Genomic DNA, 25,919 nt, shown 5'->3' with positions numbered 1-25,919 from the left:
CTTTTGGGAAAATAATTTAGCTAGGAAATGCCAACTTCGAAAGTACCTTTTTGTGAATAAAAACATAGTGATTTGTGGTTGAGTTATCAGAAACAATCCAGTAGATAAAATATAGAATGTCTTATTTACTGGCTGGAGGGTTTAGGATTTGGCTAAGACATAGGGAAAATTCTGTATGGAATAGACTTCTGGATCACATAACCAACAAGATAGAGGAGTAGACGTATTTCCTCTGATCTTCATAACTTCTCCAAAATAAGAATTATGTGCAAGAGATAAAGCAATTTTAGCTGTCCACAGTCCAGGTCACTGAGAATCCTAAAAAGGTATCCATGCAATGAACTAACAGCAGAGGAGTGCTAACTCTTAACAGACTTACTTAGTACCTCCTCTCTTATCACCCACCATGCTCTAGCAGCAGAGCTGTGCAGGCAGACCTTGGGCTTACAACAGAATTCCACTCTACTCTCCATACCCCTCCTCTCAATGCCACTAGAAAGCCAAAAGGCGGAATCTCCCTTAGGCTGAGACTGCCATGCGGTAGTACTCTGCCATAACAGATCTCAGCTAGAGAATTGAGGAACAGAGAACTGGAGCAGGACATATGTGTGACTGTATGGCACTTCACTAAATCTGAAAAGAGCCCAGCATCCAGCTGTCACTCCAGAAATCACTTGGAGCAGAGACCAAGGACTGTGAAAATCAAATTGTTTAGCATGGGACAAGCCTACAGGGAAAAACTTCAATCAAAGGAGGAGGAGTCAAAAGTGAGCAACAGGGGAAAATGAGGGGGAAAGATTGAAATTACTAAAGATCTCAAGAGGAAGAAAATTCAATTAAGACCTTGAGCATAAAGAGATAAACCAACAGGGAAGATATTGATAATATGAGGGGATGCGTCCTTCAGATCAGCTAAAAGAATACAAACATCTATGAATAAAAATACTATAAGACAAAGGGAAATTATTTGACATCTGCTGAGGCAGAGGACTCTGTAGACTCCCTAGAGAGTATGGAACCACAGCAGGTCGTTCCTGAAAAATGTAAAAGAGAAATAAGAATTATGAAAGCCGAATTTATTGCCTGCACAACAAAAATAAGTGGCAGAATAAAAAAAAATTTAAATGCATGGTGGCAAGTCTCACCAAAGAAACAAAAGCAAGAATAGCTGATTGGGAATGCAAATGTAGAGAGGTAAAGAACAATCTTGAAAAAGAGAAGCAAAAAGCAATAATGTTAAAAGAAAACATGATCTCCATACAAGCAAAACATATTGATTTCAAAGACAAGGGTGTGTAGAGACAACTTAAGAATTTTAGCACCCAGAAGAAGATAACAAATGAAAAAACCTGAACATCTCTGTGCAAGAAATAATGCAAGAAAATTGCCCTGAATGTATGAACACAAAAAACAAAGTGCTAAATGAAAGAGCCCACAGATTTCCTCCAAAAAAAATTTTTAAAAAGAATCCTATGCTACAAACTATGAGACATCCAGTAGTTAAATTTGACGGTTCCAATAACAAACAACAAATTCTGCATGTGACCAGGAAAATGTCTTTAGACATAAAAAGAAATTCAAATAACAAGACTTTTCTGCACTCACCAGAGAGGGGAATGGAATAATTTGTTCTGAAAAGCGAAAGTGTTCAAGATACCGCCCCTTGTGGCCTACTCTGAAAATCTGAGCCTAAAGATTAATGTTCAATAAAAAAGAAATGTTCGAAGCATTCGTATAAAGAAACCCAGACCTGAAGGATTTATTTGCTTTTTAAACATGCCAGACATGAAATACAAGAAAGCTGAACAAATACAGCAACCGATAATAAAAACAACAAAATAACAACAGAGCAACCATTAAGAGATTTCTTTCCAAAAGTACACAAGGAGTCAAGAGTGAAAGCAGAAGTGAAATAGAACTGATGGTGGGGAAGCATCATGCACTCACCTCACAACACCCTGCCTGTAGATAAATCAGTTTTTTCTGGAACTAAATTACAGAATGAGAGGGCACATAAAAGGGGAGGGAGGAAGGAAGAAGATAAAGGAGAATATGTGATATACCCTAACAACGAAGGGAAAATAACTCCTGTCATTTTTTAGGAAGAAGAGAGCCCACAGAGGAATGGTTCATGAGGCAAAGGGAAAAACTGAAAAGGGGGCAAATAAAGGGGAAAATCTTGTTTCAGTGGTCAGAGGAAATACCACTGATTAACGCTCGTATGGAGGAAGAAGGATATCCTGTAAATAGTGATGGGGACCTTCCAGTGGGTATAATCTGCAGTTCTTAGAGAAGACGGTCATCCTGCCTCAAGTGAAGGGGAACAGGCAAGTGACACCTCGAAGAGTGGGGAGGCACGGACCCAGGGAGAAGATTTCAAGGCACTTGGGGGGAAATGTCCATGGAAGAGGCAGTTGTTAATAATAAACTGCCCAGTCAGGGACATAGGAAAATTCAAACCATGGCACAATATCCTCTCTCTCACTTGCAGGAACTGATATTTCTAAGAGTGAAGCACAGCAGAAAAAGGGCAAAAAATCTGCAAGGCAATAATATAGAAACTGTTTAGAAGAGGTAACCTAAAATAGGTGCCTTAGAAGCTTTAATTCCATGAGGAATACAGAGACTAAAGAAAGTAAAGTAAGTATAAGTGTCATGAATTAAAGAATAACAGTCTAAAATAGGGAAGAAAATTAATGAAGAAAATAAGAAGAAATCTTTTGTAGGAAAAAGCACAAAAAATAAAATTTTAAAAACTTAACGAACAAAACGAGTTGAAAGGGATGAGATAGAAGGATTTTACTTGACTAATTAGCTGAAAGAAAAAAAGAAGGAGAATTAAATAACTAGGTAAAAGGAAGAAAGAAAAAGCAAATAAGCTAAGCAAAACTCCAAAACTAGGGAAAGGGATAAGAAACAAGGGAGGAGGGAAATGGAGGGTGAAGGGAAGAGAATGGGAATAGAAATGCCTTAAAGCAAATTAAGCTAAAATAACTGAAGAGATAAAGGAAAAGAGGGGAAAACCCTGATTTGGAAAAAAGAAATATTAGAAATATCATAACTCTAAATGTGAATAGATTGAATAACCCAGTAAAATGAAAAAGAAAAGTGACAGATCATCTGAATAAGAAAGAATCCTACAACATGTTGTTTACAAGAAATATTTAAAAAACAAAGACATACAGGAAAAAAATGAGGGAGGGGCTGGCTGAGAAAATTTTCAATGTATCAGGTGAATCCAAAAAATCAGGAATTGGAATCATGCTATCAGACAAGGCAGAAACAAACATTCATAATCTAAAAAGGGATAAAGAAACCACAATATGCTGAAAGGAACCATAGATGATAAACCAATATCAGTATTAAACTTACATGCTCCAAATGCCTTAGGATCTAAATTAATAAAGGAAAAATTAATTGAATTACTAGAAGACATAGACAGACATACAATAATGCTAGGAGTGTTCAATGTCCCTCTCTCAGTTTTGTGCAAGTCTAACATAAAGATAAACAAAGGAGAAAATGAAGCCTTGAATAAATTGCTGGAGAAATTGGAACTAAACAACTTTTGATGTCTTCTATATGGGACTGCTAAAGTGTTTTGTGTGTGTATATGTGTGTCTGTGTGTGTGATTGCACCACCTGGAATTTTTTTTTTAAAGTTGACTATGTATATGAGCACAAAATGATTACAAACAAATGTAAAAAGTAGAAATAGCAAACATCTCCATTATAGACCATAATATAATAAAAATACTAATAAGTTTAGAGAGCACAAAGAAAAGATGTAGACCCAAATGGAGATTTAACAATAAATGGTGGGTCAAATCACAGAAACAATAATCATATGGAAAGAAATAATGATACAACATAACCAAAAATTATGGGGTACAGCTAAAGCAGTCCTTAAAGGAAAAATCACATCCCTATAAACATAGTAACAAAATAGAAAAAGAGAAGATAAATGAACTGAGTGTGCATTTTTAAAAATTTGAAAACCAATAAATAAACCTGAAATAAGTACAAAGGAGATTTTTTTTAAATTAGAGGAGGAATAGATAAACTGGAAACCCACCCAAAAAAAGCTCTAGAGAAATTATGAATAAAATTAAAATCTAGTTCTTTGAAAAGACTAATAAAATTGATAAACTTTTAGCCAATCTGTTTTTAAAAAATGGGCAGAAAATCAAATCAACAAAATAGTAAACAGGTAAAATCACAACAAAACCAGAAGGAATAAGAATTATCAGAGCTTACTATGCACAGTTATATGCTAATAAAACTGAGAACACAAAAGAAAAAAAATGTAAAATACTCAGACTAAAAGAAGACCAAATAGAGATCTTAAATCAGTCTCAGAAAAGAAAACAGAATTAGTTGTAAAGGAACTAACGAAGGCAGAGGTGGTGGGGGTGGTCAGGGAACAACTCTTGGTCCTTATACTTTCGTTTGAGAATTCTATTATATTTTTAAAGATTATTTTTAAAGTTGTTATTTAAAATTATTTAAATTTTAAAAATTATTCTCAAAAACTGAGGAAGAAAGCACTCTAACAGATTCCCTTTATGGGACAAATGTAGTCCCACTACTTAAACCAGGGAAAGATAAAGCATAGGAGAAATGTAGACCAATATCATTAATGAATATCAATTCAAAATTTTCAAATGAAATTCTATTGCACAGACTACAAGTGATTCATCCAAGAAATCATCATGACCAAGTTGGATTTATACCAGTAATTCAAGGATGGTTCAACAGTGGGAAAACAATCAACTTAATTATGTTAAAAACAAAAACATGCGGAACCACAGAATATCCCAATAGGTTCAAAAAAAGCCTTTTTTTAGCCATTTATGCTAAAATCCTTAGAAAGTATGGGCATAAAGAAACTTTTTCTAAATTTCATAAAAGGTATCTTTCTAAAACTAAAAGTAAGCATCATAAGCAATGGTGATACACATGAACCTTTCCCAGTAAATATGAGAGTAAAGTAAAAATGTTTAATCTTCGCATTTTTATTTGTTACAGTTCTGGAAATGCTAGCCATAGCAATAAAACAAAAGAAAGAAATCAAAGGTATAAAGATAAGTCAAGAGGAAATAAAACTATCCCTATTTGCTGATGATATGATGATTAATTTAGAAAATCTTAGGGAGTCATGAAAGATAGTAATTGAGATGATAGCTTCAGCAAAGTTGCAGGCTATAAAATAAACCCTCAGAAATCAATAGTATTTTTATAGAAGGGTAGTAACACAATCCAAGAGGCAATAGGAAAAAGGGAAATCCCATTCTAAAGAACTATAAAATGCATAAAAATCTTTGGAGATCAGTCTACCAAAGCACACAGACAACCTGTGTAGATTCAGTTACACAGTTCTTAAAGGAATGAAGAACAATTTAAATAACTGGAGGAATATTCAGCACTTGTGGCCCAGCCAATGTAATATAATAAAAATGACAGTAGTACCAAAATTAATTTATACTGATGATGCTATACCAATCAAATTATCAAAGGGATACTTTACAGAGCTCAATAAAATAATCAAATTCATTTGGAAAAAATAAAAGATCTAGAATATTAAGGGAAATGATGGAAAGAAGTAAGGACAAAGGGGAAATGGTACTTCCTGACCTCAAACTCTGTTATAAACCAGCAGTTATCAAAACCATCAGGTAGTGGTTAAAAAATAGAGAAGTCAGACAGTGGAACAAACTGGACAAGGGGGAGTCAGAAACAATGGAACTTAATAATCCAGTTTTTGATAAACTGGAAAACATAAATTACTTTTCTATTTTTCCAAATAGGAAAGAATCCTTTATTTGATAAAACAAACAAACTACTGGGAAAATTAAAATGCAATCTGGTAGAAATTAGATCTAGACCAATACCTTATACCATATTCCATATGGATATGAGACCTTAATATTAAAGCTTTAGTAGAAAATTAGAAGAAAAGCAAATCATATGCCTCTCACAACTAAGAGTAGTTAATGTATTCTTTTTAAAAATATATTTTTATTTCAATAAATATTTCCCAATTACATGTTAAAAGTTTTTTAACTTTTTTTTTTTTTTTTGGTGAGACAATTGGGGAACTTGCCCAGGGTCACACAGTTAGGAAGTATCAAGTGTCTGAGGCTGGATTTGAACTCAGGTCCTCCTGACTCCAGGGCCAGTGCTCTATCCACTGCAACATTCATTTTTTAAAATTTTGAGTGCCAAATTATCTCCTTCCTTCCCATCTCTTACCCCTGGAGAAGGCAAGCAATTTGACATGGATTATGTGTGTAAAGTAATTCAAAACATATTTAGGAGATGTGGGGTTTTTTTGTTGTTGTTTTGCTTAGGCAATCAGGGTTAAGTGACTTGCCCAGAGTCACACAGCTAGTAAGTGTCAAGTGTCTGAGGCTGGTTTTGAACCCAGGTCCTCCTGAGTCTAAGGCTGGAGCTCTATCCACTGTGCCACCTAGCTTCCCCGAGATGTGTTTTTAACAAAACAATGGATGGAAGCAATCACAGAAGACAAAATAGATAACTTTTGATTATGTGAAGCTAAAAAGCGTCTGCACAAACAAAATAAATGCACCTAGGATAAGAATTAAAGCAGTCAAAGGGGGTAAGGGTTTGGTATCCAAGATATATAAACAATTAATAGATTAGACCAGAAGCCATTTTTCATATATAAGTGGTCAAAGGTTATAAAACAAACTTCTCAAAAGAATTGCAAACTGTTAACAACTATGTAAAAGAATATACTAAATCCCTAATAATAAGAGAAATGCACATCAAAACAACCCTGAGGTTTCACCTCACACCTTGAAAATTGGCAAAGATGGCAGAAGATGAGAAGTCAGTCTTGGAGAGGTTGTGGAGAAGAGACCCACTGGTGCATTATAGGCAGAGCTGTGAATCAGTATAACCATTTTGGAAAGCGATTTAGAGTTATGCAAATAATGTGACTAAAATGTCCATTCCATTTGACCCAAGGATTCTGTCGCTGGTTATATACCCCAAGGAAACAATTAAGATGAAAGATCCCATATACACTAAAATATTTGTTACAGCACTTTGTGATAAGCAAAAAACTGGAAATAAAGTAGAGTCCAACAGTTGTGGAATGGCTAAACAAATTGTGGTACATGAATGTAATGGAATGTTACTGGGCTATAAGAAAGGACAAATGTGATGAATGCAGAGAAGAATGGAAAGATCTACATGAACAGATGCAAAGTGAAGTGAGCAGAGCTAAGAAAACAGCATACACAATGGCTGCAGGGATGTAAGTGGAAAACAAAACTACCAAAAAAATCAAAAGGTAGCGTTGCAAAATTATGAAGCACAAGCATAGCTCAAAGGAAGAGCTCTGAGAAGACATCCCCCAGCATTGTGCAGAGGTACAAGTGGTATACATTTCACTTATTTTCAGACTTTTTCAACGTATTTGTCAGGCATGCTGATTTGTTTCCTCTTTTTTTTTCTTTTATAGTCTTTAAAAATAATAATTTGTTATATGGGATGGCTCTCTGGGAAGGGGGAGGAGAAGGGATACTGGGGGAAATTATGGTGATGTAAAAAGCAAAATACACCAATAAAAACTTATTTAAAACAACCACCCAAAAAATACACAATATGACTTTACTTACTGTATGTGACTTTACCTCTTAGAAAGGAATGTGATTAGAGCTAGTCATTTGTGAGATTTGTCCAGAGACACTGCCTTGTAACTAGGGTTTCTTCTCTTTCTCTGTAGCTGGTGCCTGCCCTTGTTGAATATGGTGGCAAACGAGCAAGGGGAAGTGACCTCTTTAGCCCCAAAGATGCAGTCGCTATTACCAAGCAGTTCCTCAAAGGATTGAAGGTATTAAAATCTCTCATGTTTCCGTAGATGAGAAATAGCTGAAGGTCAAGAGGTTACAAGTGAGTAAATGAATAAATACAAACTTCAAAGTATCTTTTTTTTTTTTGCAAGGCATTCGGGGTTTAGTGACTTTCCCAGAGTCACAGAGCTAGTACGTGTGAAGTGTCTGAGGCTGGATTTGAACTCAGGTCCTTCTGACTCCAGGGCTGGTGCTCTATCCACTTCACCCCAAACTTTAAAGTATCTTAAAATTGTTGTTGATTGGATGCCATGTCAGTTAAGTGATTAGAATAGATGTCCTAGAGAAAGTTTCATGTAGGCAGTTAGGTAGCTAGCACAGGGGACAGGGGATTGGATTTTGAGTCCAAATCCTGAATCCAAGTATGACCTCAGACACTCACTAGCTGTGTGACCTTAGGTAAGTCATTGAACTTCATCTGTAAAATAGGGATCATAATATCACCTACCTTACAAGGTTGTTGTGAGGAGAAAATAAAATAACATAGTAAAGTGTTTGGTAAACCTCAAAGTGATATTTAAATGCTGACCAATATTATTATTTAGGAGTTTTCAGTATTGGAATAGTATTGGCACAGAATTTAATAGTTGAGTAGGAAATAGTGAAAATAAGTTCTGGTAGATGGAGGTAGCTGGCAGTGCAATGGATAGGTCACTGGGCCTGGAATCTGGAAGATCCGAGTTCAAATTTGGCCTCAGGTACTTACTAGGTGTGTGACCCTGGGTAAGACACTTAATCTGTAAAATAGGGATATTACTATAACCTCCCTCACAGAGTTGTTATGAGAATCAAATGAGATAATATTTATAAAAAGCACTTAGCACAGTGCCTACCACATAGTAGGTGCTATGTAAATGCTTATTCCCTTCCCCTAGTAGATATTTAAGGCTGAAAAGACAAACAATATAGTTATTAGACCTAGTGAATTTTCTCTCATGCCTTTCCTTTTCCCTTCTGTTCCACTTATCATTTTTAATACCAAATAACATCGCCAAAGGAAATCATTGAAGAGGGGGTGATAAGTTTATAAAAATCCTTTTCATTTCCTAGCTCTAAATGATACAGTATTTTCTACAGGGTAGGAATACCTGACGATGAGGTAAATATTGAAATGAGTCTAGAATTCAGTTTTAAAACTATTTCATAGAACTCTCCATCTGTTTTTGATCTGAGTGTCATTAATGTGTTTATATTGCAAAATATCTCATGAGTGACATAAGAACCATTTCCCTCTGTCTTAGGGAGTGGAAAATGTTTATACACAGCATCAGCCTTTCCTCTATGAGACACTGGATCACCTCATCAAAGGGAAGCTTAAGGAAAATCAGTTCCCTTACTTAGGCCCCAGCACACTGAGAGACAGGTAAGAGCAACAACAAAGAAAAAAAATCCTTAATGACACAGACCAGGAAAGATGAACCCAGAATAAAGCTAGGGCAAATTAAGGAGACCCTCTCTTCCAGAGTACCAGTGAGGCTGAGAAAAGTGACAGTTCTTTTGGCACCAGGAGCTAGCTCCAAGATTGAGATATGGTCATGTGAAACATTTGCCTGGTCCTCAAACACACCCATTTTTTGAAGTCAAGCTTCAGCCATTCCTGCTTGTTAGAATCTGACCAATCTTCTTGTGTACCCGCCAAGCTCAAGCCCATGGCATCTGGGGCTTGTAGCATAAACGCCCAAAATAAATTCAGTACTTGCTTATGATCCAAAGCAGGTTGTTGCTATTTTTGGTTGTGACTGGACTTTGCCAAATGTGGACAGCATGCAAGCTGAGAACCCTACTTAGCGAAGTCACGGTTGCTAAATTACACAATCCATGGATGGCTTTTGTCACGGGGACTGCCTAAAGGAAGCAGTTGGTTGAAATGATCCTTCTAATCCACGATCAGGCAGTTGTGCCAAAAACAAAAACTTGTCCACCACAGCTTAGACTAGACTGAATTATGAAGCATGTACACATGTAGTACCTAGTACTAGAATTGGTGCTGATGTTCTAAATCAAGACCATATGTGCGATGCATTAGAGATCTAGATGATTGTACAGCGCCTAACCTGTTTTGGGGAATTTACATGGAATCCTAGTGGTAATGTTTCTGTTATTTCCATAATTACTATACTATTTTAGCTAATAGTTGTAGTTCAGAATCCTTGAAATAACAAGACTTTACAAGCATGATTAATTTCCTAAAAGCATTGTGACAAGCATTGCCAAATCTTTTTTGGAAGAATATAATTCCTTCCTTTTTTCCAAAAGCCCTCTCTCAAAAATCTCTGCAATTCCCATGAAAGAAGAGGGAAATGACCTTTTATAAACCCAGGGCCTGCTAGCAGAATGTTTGGAGTTAAATTCAGAACACACAGTCATTCAGATGAAATATATTAGAGATCTCAGGATCAGGGTTCAGAAATATCAGCTGAGTGGGCAGAAAGGAAACCAGTCCAAGCCTTGTTAGCCATTTGCTATATAGTTTGAGAAATAGACTTCAAGGCTCATCCTTCTTTCCATTCATCATTCCTCGATGGACTATGGGGCATTACAGTTAGTCAGATAAGAGTAAAAACTGTATTTTACAGGGAATTATGACTTTCGTATAAGAAAAGCTATGGGACATCAGTAATATACTATTTACATCTTAAATGGAAAACTATGAGTCACAAAAGAAATTTTGTCTGTGGTTTATTTATGTTAACCCACCTCTCTGATTTCTGAGGATTAATTTCCAACAGGTTCAAAATGGGGTCATTTTAACAGCACGTACAGGTCTTGCTGCTGTTTCCTGCCACTCACCTGAAGGTGTATCCAGATAACAGTAAAACTGCTTTTTACAGCAGGATGTCTGCAGGGGGCCTTCGCAAACCTGGCATTGGTTTTCATTCATTGTGAAACGCTAGCTCAAAAACTACACACACACACACACACACACACACACACACACACACACACACACACTCTCCCTCTCTCTCTCTTTCTCTCTCTCTCTCTCTCTCTCTCTCTGTCTCTCTCTCTCTCTGTCTCTCTGTCTCTGTCTCTGTCTCTCTCTCTCTCTCTCTCTCTCTCTCTCTCTCTCTCTCTCTCTCTCTCTCTCTCTCTCTCTCTCTCTCTCTCTCTCTCTCTCTCGGAACCAGTGATCTAATACCTTGGACTTGTGCTCTTTCGAGGATACCATTGGGTTCTTTTGGCCAGTTGAGGTCTTCGTTAACAGTTTGATGAGATGAATACATGGTTACAGTCAAAAATCAAAATTTTATTTGGCTCTAATTTGCTCCCTTTATTATTAAAAGCCAGAGAAGGACCCGTAAAACTACTGGACACACACTAAGTCATTTGTAATAAAAATACACAGCAGGAACTCCTTCAAATTTGCCTTGGGGAGTGGGGGATGAGAGGTTTGTGTTTTGCTGATCTGTAGAATTACTGTAATAACTTAGGTTTTTATAAGCTTGCCATTTACAAAATGTTTTCTTATGTATCATCTAATTGATAACAGTAATCTCTGTTTGGTATGTGAAGAAACTTAATTCTCAGCCAGGTTGTCACTTTGCCATGATCGTATGCTTGTATGGCAGAGGCAAGACTCGAACCCAGGGCTTGTGACTCTCTGCCAAAGGCTTAGCCCACGGTTGTAATAATCATTTTTGATAATGTATAGTACTTTCAAGTTTATCAAGCACTTTCCTCACAAACTCCCGGTACCACATAGGTCATGATCTCAGAGAACTGAAGCAGCTCCCCAAGTCATGCAGCCAGTGAATGTCCAGCAGGAGTCAGTTCCTGTTCCTTCCTGAGTCCACTGTATTCTCTCTCCTGTCTTTCAGAAGGAGAACACTTAGAGTTGTAGGAATCGAAGTTCAGGTTGTGCCCTGCCCCAGGCCTCACAGGTAGTAAGTAGTAGAAGCTGTGGTCTCTTAACTCCAGACCATCTCAGACCTGCCACAGTCCTCAGCTCCCAGTGAGAGTCCTGGTCCCTGATGTGGTCCTCACCAGATGAGAGGAGAGGAGGGAATCCAGTGACTAACTGTGGTCTTTCTGGGAGTGAGTGTGCTGAACTTGAAATGAAGAGAACGGGGCTCTTCTACCAGCCCCACCATTTAGCAGCTGTGATCATGGGCAGGTCAGTTGACAGTTAACAAGCATTTGGCACTTAGTGTATGCCAGCCCTGTACCAATTCCGTAATAATGTCATCATGTGTAACCTAGGAATCATAATGGTTTTGCTGCCTACCTCGTGGAGTGGGTGGGGTGAAATCTATTTGGAAACCTTGGAAAGGGTCCTAACATGTGAGCTTTCATTTGGTTGCTCTTTATGCCTCATCATTGATAGAACTTTCTCAGTTTTATTCTCAAATACTGCAAAAGAAAATATAGCAAGAACAAAAAATCAATAAGAAAAAGCTAGTGGCATAGTGACAATTTTCTAACTGAATGGTACATTTTTATCTGCTACGTAGACAATGTATATTACTTAAATAGTGTAGCCTAAGAAGAAACAACCCCAGTCATGCAGAGAGAAAGCACTCACAGATGAACCCTAGCTCCATTGGTTCACATCCCACATTTTATATGACACTCTAAGCTTCTACCACAACAATTTGATGAGGTGGCCATTGGAAGAATAGAGTTGAATCATATCCCATCTCCATGCTTATGTAATCATGACCATCTGAAACTCTGATACCTGATTTTGTTTTACACTGCTTTCCCCCTTAATTATCCTGTAGACCCTTTGGGGGGGGGGAGGGTTTCCTTAACTCTACTGTATCTCAGGTGGATAAAAGGAAGAAAGATTTTTATCCACCCCTAGAGCAGGAGAGCTCATCTTTAATACCAGTCTAGGGCTGGTGACAGCACAAATGGACATATTTAGGGTACAGGCATTTTAGAAAGTAAGGGAAACATGACAAGTTTGTGAGTGCTGGCCCCTTCCTACCTGGCCTTGTTTCTTTATGCAACACTTTTTCTTTGGTGTAAAGTTTTCAAGCCTTCAACTATTAAATTAAATTAGATTGCAGTATAGCCATATCCACAAATTGGGTTTGGAGACAGGTACTGCCTAGAGAATCTTACTCCTTCTACAAGGTAGATTTCCATTATGCTTTTTTGTTAGTTTGCTTTCTTACTCTGAAACTGCCCACTGCTCATCCTTGATAGAAACAAGCACTCTGAGAGGCTGGTGAAAAGATGGAACTGCGTGAGTACGCATTCCAGGGGGAGTTAGTTCAAAGAAACTGCGTTCTCCCTTTTTTCAGTAGTTCAATAAGGTCTTAGTAGAACCGTTTATTTGGGGTACCATGAAAGGGTCAGTCTTTTTTTGCTGTAGCAGCTTTTGTCAACTTCAGTTAAGTACTTATGCCTACAATCCATGAGTATCTTTAAAATTAGTATTTCTACAATGCTAATAAAAATGATACTTTTCATTAACACTTGGTTTTCTGCTTATGTTTTCCATATTTGGCAGTACTGATTTCTAGAAGAATTGGAGGTGAAAGTTTGTTGTTTGTTTGTTTGTTTTTTAAACAGTTTGATGCATAGCCACCTGGGTTCTCAGGGTATCCTTGTGTTTCTTTTGGTAGTTCACTCCTTTTGTGTGTCCTGACTGCTGTTTTCAGATGTTTGCTTTCTGCATTAATTAACGCTTCCAGTTGCCATGGTGAATCACTGAGCATGGGGAGATGTACACAAAGGAGTGAACTTGTATACCCTTCTTGGCTTTGACCATCACACCAGAAGATTTACTGTATATCCCACCACTGGCATCATCAGCTCAGTGTCTTTCATTTTTAAAATCATCAAGGGAAGGGAATAAAAAAGAGAATTATCAAGGATATGAGATGGAGTGGAGAGGAGGTGATAAGGGAATGTTATTGTTATTGTTGTTGTTATTTTGTATTCTTCCTCCATTGCACTTGAGTAAGATGTGGGAGGCTCAGGGAAACATTTCTTAATATTTCTGTAGCAAAATCTGACAGCATCATGTTTCTTAGGCACACAGGGAGCTTAGCTGCTCCCTTTCACTGCCCTTGTATCTGTGCTTTCACTTACATTTATATAACTACACCCACAGTTTACCATCCCAAGCACTCTCTTCATTTTCAAGTAAGTGCAACTCAACAAAAATTCTCTGACATCCTAAAATTACCAGGTTTTGGTACTTTATGCTCTGGTTGTACTAAGAGCCTACTTCTGTTCATTTCTTCTCATGCCTGAGTTCCATATAAACTTTCTTTCCGACAAGAGGCAAGTGTACCCCAGAAGCAGGTGGTGGTCAGAGTTAAGCCATGGAGAACCAGCATCATGTTTCCTGGAGGCCCTCATTAGACAGCTCTGTCCATTTTTTTTTTAACCAGGTAGATTAAAAGCATGAAGCAAAGGTATTATCTCTTTATCTCCTGATGGGGAGTGGTCACTAACCTGTTTAGAGATTGAAGCAGCGTTCCTTTCTCCTTATTGGAATAACCTAGGTAATTTTTAGGGACTTAATTTTTTTAACTACCTAGAGTAGCCTTTTTACTCACCATAAGTAGGGTAGCATGTGAGAAATTAATAGTTAGGGAGCTTCATTTTCCAATAATGTAGCATGTTCTGTGTCCAAAGGGCTTCCATTGATTCTAAATATCTTGACAGGCCATTTAAAAAATTTTGATATCTGCACACTAACCTGCCCCTGTATATTTGCATTCTAAACTTTGCTACTTGGTTGACTGCCCTCAGGTCCATTCATGTTGTCATGCTCATGTATGTGACCCTCAGAACCAAAATATGTCCTTTTTGATGAAATAATTCTGATTGTTTCCCCTAGCCAATGATCTTGCTAGGCAGAACAAATTTCATTGGCAGAGTAAACAATTTTAAGACTTTTCTCCATTTGCCATAGAAAGTATGGTCAGGGTTTTATGGCTCAGTGAAGGCATTTCTAATTAAATCCAATTACTGATTATTCAGTCCCCTCCCTGTAACATTCCTAGAGAATCTAAGGACAGACCTCGAGTTTCAGCCTCTTCCCTCTTTCTAGGGGAAATGCTAATGAGTAATAAAATGGCCCAGATCCATGGGAAAAGAAGAAACTGAGGGTCTATTGCGTAATCCACAGAATAATTCGGCCCCTGAATTATTGCAGGTTCACAGTACTTAACAAAAACCAAAGTCCTAAAACCATACTGCTTTACAGTGGGACTACACTAAGCAAGGAGAGACTCCATCAGTAGTGAAAGGAAGGGCAGGAAGGAAGAAGTCTAGATGCTGCAGGAAGTGTTAATGATACATGAAAAATAAAAATGCTTTTCTCTGTATTTCTAAAGATCATCTCTCCTTGGCACCTAAAGTACCAAGTTAGCATCATAGTAATATCTCACTCCAGCTAAGGGAAACTGTTCTATTCATAATGCCATCTTTCAAGTCAGTTTAGAGAACAAGGCCATTTATAATGGTGGAAGATTCTTTTTGTGGGGGGAAGGGGAATGTGGAGAGGGGTACTTATGAACAGAAGGCCTTAGCCTGGGATTTTTGGCTGTGTTCCAAAATGGGTAATCGCGTTCTGACTTCCCCAAATTCTCCTTGTGCTCTGAGTCAGAGCAAACATCTTAGGTTCTCTTCTTCTGGACAGAGGCCTGATGTTGTGGCTTGGGAGTTAAAGGACAATTGCATTTTAACCCTTCTGTGGCCACTTTAGGAGGTGATTTCCATATAAGCACATATGTTTATGAAGCACTTGGGAGATGCTGTATGGACAATTCAAGAAAAGGCAGTTTTTGAGAATTGTTTATTTGCGTATGTAAGTGTACACACACGTGTGCTCATGATGAGGTCCTACTTAGCTAATGATTTAATCTCTCTTAGCCTTTAACTTAGTGGTTCTATTTTGGGCAAATACAAGGTTCCTACCAAACCTTAGTCTTTAATAAGGATTTTTTGCCTTTAGTTTGGTAGCTAGGCAATAGATTGTGCAAATCAGAAGGTAGAACAAAATGTATCTCTACAGCATTGGGAAACTTCCCTCATATTAAAAGTCGCTTCTCACTCTCATTTGCCTATACGATTTGAAGTGTGACAGCAGACGAGTACCTGTTACTTTAAGAAGTCTCACAACAAGCAGCTCCAGCTATTAATATTACAGTCTAACTACAGAACAAAAATTAGCATTTGGAAGAAAGTAACCTACCCAGAATCCAGTGGTGAATTAAGGCTGAGAGCCAGTGATACTCCAGAGGCAAGCTCTCCACCTTTGATAAGGGCACTCTTTCCAGCCACCAGGAAAACTACATAATGATAGGGTCAGCACTGTCCTGCCCCAGGAGTGGGCTGTTAGCTTTTCCCAACATAACCGTTTTGTGTGGTTAGGTCTCCATGCAGAACCAAATTCCTGCTACTCACCTTAAGATGCTGGATCTCCAGAGGTGAAACTCAGGCAGAATTCAAATGGTGGAGTATGTGGGATGGAGGTGTTAAAAATGCAGATCCATCTTTTCTTCTTGGAAGAACATCAAGGTACACCCTTCTTTGGTAAACTAAAATGTGCTGAGACATACCCCCTGTTCTCTGCGCCTGTGGAGGTGAAGACAGCTTGCTATTTCAGCCTTGCAGCTGTTTTTCTACAAAGTCCAGCCTTCTTTTTTCATTGTTTAGTCTCAAAGGCAAGCTATATGCATTTCCAGGGATTTGGTCATAAGTCCCAAAGCTGTTGTAGACCCATCCCCCCAGATGGTCCTTTTTGCCCAGATCAAAGGCCTGAACTTTAGAAGGCACAGATTGTGGACACTTGACCATGAATTGAACATGGAAAAAGGCCAAGAGGAAAAAAAAAAAAGACTAAAGGAATAGGGTTATTACTGAAGAGAAAAAGAAGCGTTGACTATTTTAAAATAATTGCTGAATATGTAACATTTTTATATTGTATGAAAATACAAATATTTATATTATATGAAAATAAATCACGTTGCTTAAATGGGAAATAAATGCATGGGGCTTTTGTCTCAGTTTGCCTATGTTGCATGAGGTAGATCGTGTTTTGATTTTATGAAATGAATTTAGGATTGGTGGCAGTGTGAGTTAAAGTTCAGGTCTCAAAGTGAAATTTCAGAAAGGGCTTCCTAACCCATTTTTTAGTTGAAAAATAAATAAGCTCTATCCAAGAGGACTGGTTCCTTTCATGGGTTCCCCTACGATGCAGTAACCACTTAAATAGGTGTTTATAACTATCACCAATTGCTTTTATTCCCTTTGAGTTTCGAGAGAGAAGGTGAATGCTACAGAATGCCCCACTGACTTTTTGGAAGTGTTTTTGAGGCAGTAACAGAAGGGACATGGCTTTTGCTTTTTTGAGAGTCACACGCCCTGATTGAAAATGGTTCTTTGCAGTATAAGTGCTGCAGTAGATGTTTCCATTTAATTCACGGGTGTAGTCTTAATTAATGTGCAGTATGCGATTTGACACAAACACTCTTGATTTCAGTGGTTCTCTCCATGCAGTAGCTTAAGAAACAGTGAGCCCATGAGAGGCGAAACAAAACAGACCTTGGTGATTTCGTCATTCACACCGATTTTTTCCCTTTTGCTCTAAGAGATGATAGCAGACCCAGGACGATTTTATATGGAGTCACTTTGGTAAAAATGGAAAATCAGTGAAACAGCTCAACAGTGTCTAAACCAGCTCAGCAGATGAGTCATTGGCGAGTTGAAAAACCATACCCCTTTACATTCGATATTCTCGATTTAGCAAAGGTTACGAGTGTGAAGGTTTCTGGAGAAAGTGGAGGTTGCTACCTGTACAAAATAAATGCTCTTATCACATAGGGAAGACCAAGTGCCTCAGAACTACAGTGCTTTCTGAAGTTTGGGGTAGAGGCTGCTGTCACCACATTCTACCAAATGTGGCTCAAGTGCTGATACATGAAAGGAGATGTTTAGCACAAGCATAAATTATTTGTACATTGAAAGCTGATTCCACAATACAATAAAGCACTCGGGAGCTTCTTGAATATAAAAGATTATTTCTTCATTTTGTCCCCACAGCCATTAGTGTGCTATTTTAAAACCCACTGTATAGGGATTATAGGACATCCGCTCATAAATAAAAAGTAAATGATTATTCGGCATTTCCAAGATTCTGTTTCCTGCCAATTTAGATAAATCAAACTTACTTGAACCCTTTCATTCTGTACTGTTTTAGTCACTTCCCTGCACGCGCCCCCTACCCCCGGCCTCTAGTCTCTCCCTCTTTCCCAACCAAAATCATTGAAACTCTGTGCATAAATGATGTCAAATTCCGGCCTTCATTTTATTATTCCATAGTACTAACTCTGTCCTCCTTTACTGCAGACCTCAAGATATCATCGTATTTATAATTGGAGGGACCACCTATGAAGAGGCGCTCACAGTTTATAATTTGAACCGCACCACTCCTGGAGTTAGGATTGTCCTGGGAGGAACCACAATACACAACACAAAAAGGTACAAGACACAGCAACACCAGCTCTACCCCAGGTAGCATGACTCACATCCCCTGTGGATGAGAAAGGTTTGCTCATGGAGGCTGCTTGTCCCAGAGCGCTGGCTCACACATTGGTTTGGTGTTAGTCCATGGAGTCTATCCTTTGAGACTCTTCTCAATTACTTTGTTAAGGCACTGGTCTAAAGAGTAGGGGCCAGGGCAGTGCCTTAATGTAAGAAATCTATTGTCCTTGTATCTCAGAGGAGAAAGAAACTTAACCACAGACACTGGATCATTGAAAATTCCAAGCCGTACTGATAGCTCCTACTTCTATACCGATTTAAATTCTAAAAAGCATTTTTCTCACAACGCTGTTGTGAGATAGGCGTAAATGTTGTCATGAGAGATGTGAAGATTCTCACCTGTGTGACTATATAGTTAATAAGTGTGTTGATAGTAGGATTCAAACCCAGGTCTCCAGACCCCCAGGATCAACGCTCTTTCTACTATAACATGCTGATGTTGGACATCTCTGGGCTTCCCCATTTTGATAGTAAACTTCAAACTTCTCTTTATTCATCCTTTCCTTCCAGCTGCTTCTCCTTCCCCAAAATAACATCCTCAAAGGTTTTTCAGAAAATGACAACATAGTCATCACTTGATCACCCGTACTGAAGAACAGGAGCAATGTCACACATAACCCAGAAGTTACAGAAATTTGGCTTCACGGGGCATTATATCAGTTTTCTTGAAGAAAATTTACGTTTCTTAATTATGTTTAGCATTGGCTAATGATAAAATGATTTTGCATTCCCATAGCATCTGAACATTAAGAGAATGGCGATTGAGAGGGAGAGCCATTTAGGATACTCTGTGAATAGCAGTAGGTGGGTCATGTGCGTCTAATCGAGAAGTCATATTCTTTTATATCTCCCGTCTTCCACAGTCCAGTCTTACAGTTCTGCCCTCCCGTGCCAGCTGCTAACCAAGCAAAGATTTAAGGATTCTATCCATTCTTCACTCCCTCCCCCTTCAGAATATACAAAACTCCCTCGTCTTGTAATGAAATCATTCAGTCTGCTGTGTTATAAACTAACTCATCAGAAGAGAAAAGTAAGAAGGAATGAAACAGGTGACCCACTCCCATTTGCTGTAATAGAAATGTGGTGAAACCAAAGATCCAGGAGGGGAGGCCTGCTGGCCACACCGTGGAAGTTATTCAGCAGCTGCTCAGTCTCAGAGTTTCTTTGGGATACTGAGTACTAAGAGTAAAATGGTCACTATGGGTTCTGCCTCTGACAAGATAAAACAGTTGTGACTTGGCTCTGCTTTATTCCACTTTGAAAATAATTATGTGATCTTATTGAGAAGGTCATTCCTATATCTTAAGATGGCAGGAGATTTGATTGGCCATCAAACCTCTCTATATTTCTAATCATCTTTATTAATGGCTTATAGATAAGGCAAAATAATAGGTAGTACAAATGATTTCTACTTGGCTTTGGGATGAATTATGGGAGTTTTTGGTTGCAGTGATACTTTTATGCTTAAATTTGGTTTATATTAATATTGGAATTAATTTGCTTTCCCAAAGTACATTTTGGGCAGTAGGCATGCTGTGCAGTGGAGCCAACATGGCTCAGTATTTAAAATATGCCACAAATCAAATAGAAGTGGACTGTTTTGCCCTGATTTTCTTAAAGGGAAGAAATGACTTCTGACTGGTAGATAGCTAATACATTTGGCTAGGAGGGTGATTGACATTCTGCTGTATTCTCAAAGCCAGGTGGAAGAAGAAAAGCATGTTCCTGCCACAGTTTTCAGGAAGCAGGCAAACAGAAATCTTTCCTGTGGTTGTAACTTGAATTTTTGTCTCAAATTAGAACTCCTTTTAATATTTCTAAGCTATCCGAACTCTGCCAATCATCTGCTTCCCTTTGCAGAGAAAAATGCTTTTCCTTTGAAATTATTGCTTGGATGATATCATCCTCATTGCTGAATAATGTAAACTCACTTTAGGAATCAAGGAGTTTTGTCTGTTGACCACGAAGAGATATGTAAGGATCTTTTTTCTCAATGTTTAGGCTTATCGAAATAACCCACCCATGTCTAGTTAGATACCCCCTGCTCAAAAACATGTGTCAGAGTTCAGAAAGATTGATCCCCAAGTAACCCCTCTGAAAGACACATTTTTCCTACTGAGATTCTGCTGCCTTCTGACCTATTCCTAAGGGTAAGTTTGCTTTTCGCTTAAAATCAGAGATTAAGACGAGGCATACAGATTTTCCCTGAAGTCAGTATCTGAATTCCAGAGCAGACAATTCTTTTTATTTGGCTAGGCAGTGGGGTTAAGTGACTTGCCCAGGGTCACACAGCTAGTAAGTGTTATGTGTCTGAGGCCGGATTTGAAGTCAGGTCCTCCTGAATCCGGAGCCAGTGCTCTATCCACTGCACCACCTAGCTGCCACCACAGCAGACAGTTTTTTAAGGAAGTCAGCCCTGAACACTCTTTTGACCAGATATTCCCTTACTGATCCAGTTTTGATCTATCTCTGCCAAGCCTGCCATCTTTCTGAATGATACTAGGTTTGAACCAGTGATCTCTGATGGGAGTTGTTTTTGTTTTTTAAAGAATTGCCAAGATACTCGTCAGCTGGGAAAAATTCACCTGACCATATCATTCATTGTTCAGTTTTTATACTCATCATTTACAGATCTCTAGTTCCAATAGACTCTGTTTCCTTTTCATAGAACACTTACTAGATAGTAAAATGTGTATTTTAGAGATCAGTTATAACAAATGCTTAAGTATCCAACTGCCACATGAAGACAATTTTAGCCAGTGGCGTGAAGTTCTTAGCAGTGTGGCTTGATCTGCAAGGTGAATGCCACCTTTGTTGTCAGGAGCCTGCTCAGTAAACCTGTAACTCCCAGCTAAAGCTGGCAGCTCCTTAAACATACTGAGGTGCAGTTACGAGGACACTGAAAATAACACTTTGTAAGCCTCAGCTTAATGGGGACTGGTTTGAGTCAGAAGATGCCAAATCTTGGTAAAAAGAAAATGTGATACAGCCGTTTTGCTGGGTTGTTGGTTTTGTTTAATTTATTTTCTGATGTCTCTAGCTCTGTAACATCATCAGGATTTGGGATTTTGTTTGTTTTTCAGCAAAAATACAAGCAGTTTAGAAATCTCAACTTCCACAGGTTAGCAAAGATCCGGACTCTTTGGTCAAGGGGAAATGTTTTAAGAAGAAATGTACCCCCAGAAGGCAGAGAACAAAGAGCAGCGTGGGGAATCTGGAGAGATCAAGGGTCAGCCCTGGCAGATATTCCAGTGAATAGGAAGGAAATGTGAGCTGGTAGCTGGAGGTTTCATGCACTGGTACAGGAACTGCTCCATAACAGGGTGGAAAACCCCTGTCCCAGGGCATTCCTGAGCCAGAGGACACACTCGCCTCCATCTGAACCTTCAGCCGAGGCCTAGCAGAAACCCCAAGTTCTTGGCATGATGGCAGCTCTGTCAACACAAACCGTGTTTGTGACCACAGCAGATCAGGGCAGGGGACAGTGGCCTTTTACTCTCTGTTTTTATTTTGGCCTGTGGCTCCCTTTCTGTCACCTGTCACTATGGATTCTGATAAGATAAAAAACCGGTGTGGCTTGGTGTATTTTACTTCACTTCGAAAATAATCTTCCCACATCCTTCTGAGGTAGTTTAGAAACTATAAGGCCCAGTTGAAAGCATCTGAGGTACATTGGGTACAGTCCTTAACTGGAAAGAAGTTGAGACTAACTTGGAAATTCTCTTTACCCCAAATAGTCAGAAGATTGGTGTCAAGAGTAGGGTCAAGATATGTCCCGCTTGTCCCCAGAAGATGGCATCCACGTGACCACTGCCTGTCATAGGTAGAAATTCAAGTTACCAACCCCAGGGACTTTACTTCTCAGAAGTTCTTCCCACACATAGCTTCTCTGCAGAACACAGCACCAGAAACAGACTCCGAGCCATAGGCCACGCTTGCCCGTTTGCTGGAAGGAATTCCGTTTCTGGTGAGAAATCAGAAGGACCTGTGTATTAAGAGAACTTCTTCCAGCATAAGCTGGTAGGATATCTGGAAGGGATCCCATCTTCCTCTCCTCTCCCCTTTTGGCCTTGCCCCAGGCATAGATTTTAAAGTGGAAAGTGCCTTATTTGAATCAGAAGTTTAAATCGCCTCTGAGATTATTTATAGATTAAGCTATAGCTTGGTTTGGGGGTTGTTTATTTTTTTTAAACAGTCTGTCAAGTGTTTATCTCTTCTTTGGCTCAGGCTTTCCAGAGAAGTAAAAAAAGTATGTGTGGGGTGTATGTGTGTGCGTGTGTGCGCATGCACGCACACATGCACATGTAAAATGTCTGGCTATATACTATTTGTTTCTGTATAACCACCTAATGAAGCATGGCTTGTGCCTGTATTTGTTTAAATTTAAAGGCCATATAAGGTAAAGTGGCTTGCTTCCTTTCAAGATCCTAAGGGACGGGATAATAATAATAGCTAGAATTTCTACCTCACTTTAAGGCTTGCAGAGCACTTTGCATATGTTAGCTCATTTTTCTCTTCACAGCAACTGTGAGGGAAGTGATATTATTATCTTCATTTTACAGATGAGGGAACTGAAACTAAGAGAGATTAAGTGACTTGCCGAGGTTCACACAGTTAGTACTTAAGTCAAGATTCAGTGTCAGCTAAGTGGCACAGTGGATAGGCCACTTGGACCTGGAGTTAGGAAGACCTGAGTTCAAATTCAGCCTTAGACACTTATTAGTTGTGTGGCCCTGGACAAGTCCCTTCTGCTTGCCTGTTTCCTTATCTGCAAAATGGGAGTAATAGTAGCACCTCCCTCCCGGGGGTGTGGTGAGGATCAAATAAGATGCAACTTGTAAAGCACTTAGCTTAGTGCCTGGCACAGAGGAGGTGCTTGATAAAGGCTTCTTGCTTTCCTTCCCTACTCCGCATGAAGCGCTCATCCACTGTGCCACTTAGCTGAGACGACAGAACGTAGCTATTTTCACAGGACCATTTATTTTTTAAATCGTCTTCTGAACGCAGAGGCAGTAAATATTTTCTACTCTGTGTATAGTCAGTAGGAGTTTTAGCGATCACTCATGTTTTTTTTTATTGCCTCTTTATATGTAATGAAATGCAAATAAATAGGAGCAGCTGCTCAGAGCTTTCTATAAGGGTAGAACTTCCATACTCTTGTTGAAGGCTAAGACCTGCTGCAGAAGGGGCCCTTTCTGAGCACTGGCTTCTGTAATGGTATCTTGAAAACTCGCCCCGTTACTGAGGTCCTAGTGTAGAATCTGCCTCTCCAAGGATCCTCTGTAGATCTCAGCCCTCGAGCATCTCCAGACTTGCCTCATCAAGATCGCTTGCCGTTCTGCTCTGTCCTTTCTCTTTGTTTACCTGCACGACGCGTATTTACCTACGAAAAACTATCAAATGTCCAATTCAGGTTGTACGTTGCTTTGGTATCTCAATTGTGATTTCCTCTAGCACCCTAATAATTCTAGACCCAGCTAAAGCCTGTTACCCAGGTGGGTAAACTATATCATATATAGTACCTTCCCATTCATAGCCTAAATAAACCTACACAGTAGTAAGCTTAGAAGTGAAAATCCTGGGTGAGGTGGAGAGTAGGAACAGAAGATGAATTAAGGAAATCTCTCTTCCTACCTCCCGTAGACTTAAGTATATTGTAAAAGCTTAAATCCCTGACTTTCCAGCTATATGGAATCAGTGGAGAGTTTTATCCTAGAGATATTCATTTTGGATGTATTTAATATTTCTGCAGCGAATGATTCCGCCTAGCAACAAAACGTGTCCTGGTTGGAGTTTAGGATGGTCTGTCTAATCAATATTGAAGAGCCCTGGTCCCTGCCAGTATCAGTTGACACCTTGAGTTGGCAGTGTGGGCAGAAAGGCCAAGAATCAAAAGAACCGCCGAGATCAGACTGGTCATCCCCTGAAAGAAATCCTTCCATGCCTGACCTCGCTGTGGGGTGGGTGGGGTGGCACAAGAAAGAGGCCCTGAATGAATGTGTGAAACCACAGCACTGCCCAAGTCTGCCTAAGCTGCGGGTGACCAGAGCCCTGTGGGTTCAGCACTTTTCACAGGCACTAGACTGTCTACATAGAGTAAAGATGTAACGTGACAGGAGCTGCCCCTTGGAACTATGATCTTCCAATTGTCCGATTCCCTCTCAAGCTTGAACCCTTCGTGGGTCAGCCATAAATGTATGAAGAAGTTGGAGGCTATTTATGCCAAACTCTGTTGCTTGTGTGGCTCATTGGGCATATCCCTGAATTTATACTGGTAACAGAAATTGTGCTGGTGCGTAGATTAAGAGAGAGACGCTTTTTTAAAAAAATTGTGTCATAAACATAACCACTGTCACCAAAACCCAGTTCATCAAACAAGCATAGAAAACAAGGAGCAAAATCCTACCCCAAATGTCTGACTTTCAGCAAAGTAAATATAAATGAATCAAACAGCAAACAAGTAAAATACTCCTGTTCCATGTCTCCCTCCAGGCCTACCTGAAGTTTAGCCATTTTGAAAAGGATGCCTTTAAAAAAAAATCCCTTGCTAATTTGAAATGTCATTAGCAAAATCCTTTTTTGTCAAATATACACCACCTTAAGTTTTCTGCCTTCTGAAGAATATTGCAGATTAAAGCAGAGGAGGCTTAAAGGCTAGGAAGGCAATAGAGTAACGTTCAGTTGTGCCTTAAAATTTACGCTGCCCAGACATTACTGAGAGTGAAAATTAGAAGTGATAAACATTCTTTTCAAATTAAAATGATCAACTTGATTAAAAGTGGCAGCTTTTAGGTTAGCCACCCAAAGAGGCATCTGATTGCTAGTAGCAGTTAACAGTGGCAGATGTCAGGCAGGACTTTTTGCTTAAGGGTTTGGTTTAGTGCATTTTATTTTTTTAACTAGCTGACACGTTTTATTTACTGTAAGTAAATTTGAACCAAAGAGCAAATTCGTACTGTCAACGGGTACTTTGTAGATCTCTACCTAAACGAGTAATACTAGAAACTTGGAGCTTCTCTTGTGACTGTGAGTTGGAGCAATCTCTGAATTATTTACAGAAAAATTAGGATACTGTGACAGAATTTGCATTTCAAAGGGAGAGGAATCCAGAGGGCACTCCCCACATATTGGTATTTCAGGACCAGCTATCAGAGCCATGGCTTTCACTGTTGAGATTAAGTCACCAAGTTTTGCTCTCCTACTGTAATAGGTCAGTGGGTTTGAGCTATGGTGATGGAGTTAAACCCTCTTAGTAATTAAAAAACTTCCCTAAGTATTGGAATCACAAACACATTATTATTCAAACTTAATAATTTTTTTTTGCTATTTTGCTATTTGCTGTTATGCAAATTAAAGGAAATTTAACCCAGAATTCTGATTTAAAGTGAGTGTGTCACTTGGCTTCAGTTCAGCCAAACCGTTAAATGGTGGTGCATCCGTTTGGATTACTCTGGGAGATATGGTCTTCAGTTCAGCCTTCGAGTTGTCATTGTCTTGTCTAGAGCAGGCTGCTGTCCCCTGGTTAAATGA

The 25,919-nt window shown here is 39.0% G+C and overlaps 1 protein-coding gene and 1 long non-coding RNA gene across 5 annotated transcripts in view; both read left to right on the top strand.

Annotated features, from left to right (window-relative positions):
• VPS45 (vacuolar protein sorting 45 homolog) overlaps nucleotides 1–25,919 on the top strand; it is a 67,781-nt gene that overhangs the window by 28,929 nt on the left and 12,933 nt on the right. For 2 of the 3 annotated variants that reach the window (XM_021004316.2, XM_078154911.1), the window contains 3 exons: nucleotides 7,754–7,861; nucleotides 9,122–9,243; nucleotides 18,195–18,326. In XM_021004316.2, coding sequence (XP_020859975.1) covers nucleotides 7,754–7,861; nucleotides 9,122–9,243; nucleotides 18,195–18,326 — 362 coding nt within the window. The remainder of the gene's footprint in view (nucleotides 1–7,753; nucleotides 7,862–9,121; nucleotides 9,244–18,194; nucleotides 18,327–25,919) is intronic. The other variant, XM_021004324.1, reaches the window with a different exon arrangement.
• LOC144457505 (uncharacterized) lies at nucleotides 18,335–25,761 on the top strand. Of its 2 annotated transcripts, none has more exons than XR_013486850.1 (2): nucleotides 18,335–22,356; nucleotides 24,142–25,761. It is a non-coding gene; the product is annotated as an uncharacterized LOC144457505 (long non-coding RNA). The 2 variants fall into 2 exon arrangements; XR_013486851.1 differs by having other exon boundaries at nucleotides 18,335–22,409.

The sequence above is a fragment of the Phascolarctos cinereus genome, unplaced genomic scaffold (assembly GCF_003287225.1).
Source record: "Phascolarctos cinereus isolate Bilbo 61053 unplaced genomic scaffold, phaCin_HiC Scaffold_5;HRSCAF=322, whole genome shotgun sequence".
Lineage (NCBI taxonomy): Eukaryota > Metazoa > Chordata > Mammalia > Diprotodontia > Phascolarctidae > Phascolarctos > Phascolarctos cinereus.
The sequence above is the reverse complement of the archived record's forward strand: the minus strand, read 5'-3'. Positions and strand labels throughout refer to the sequence as shown.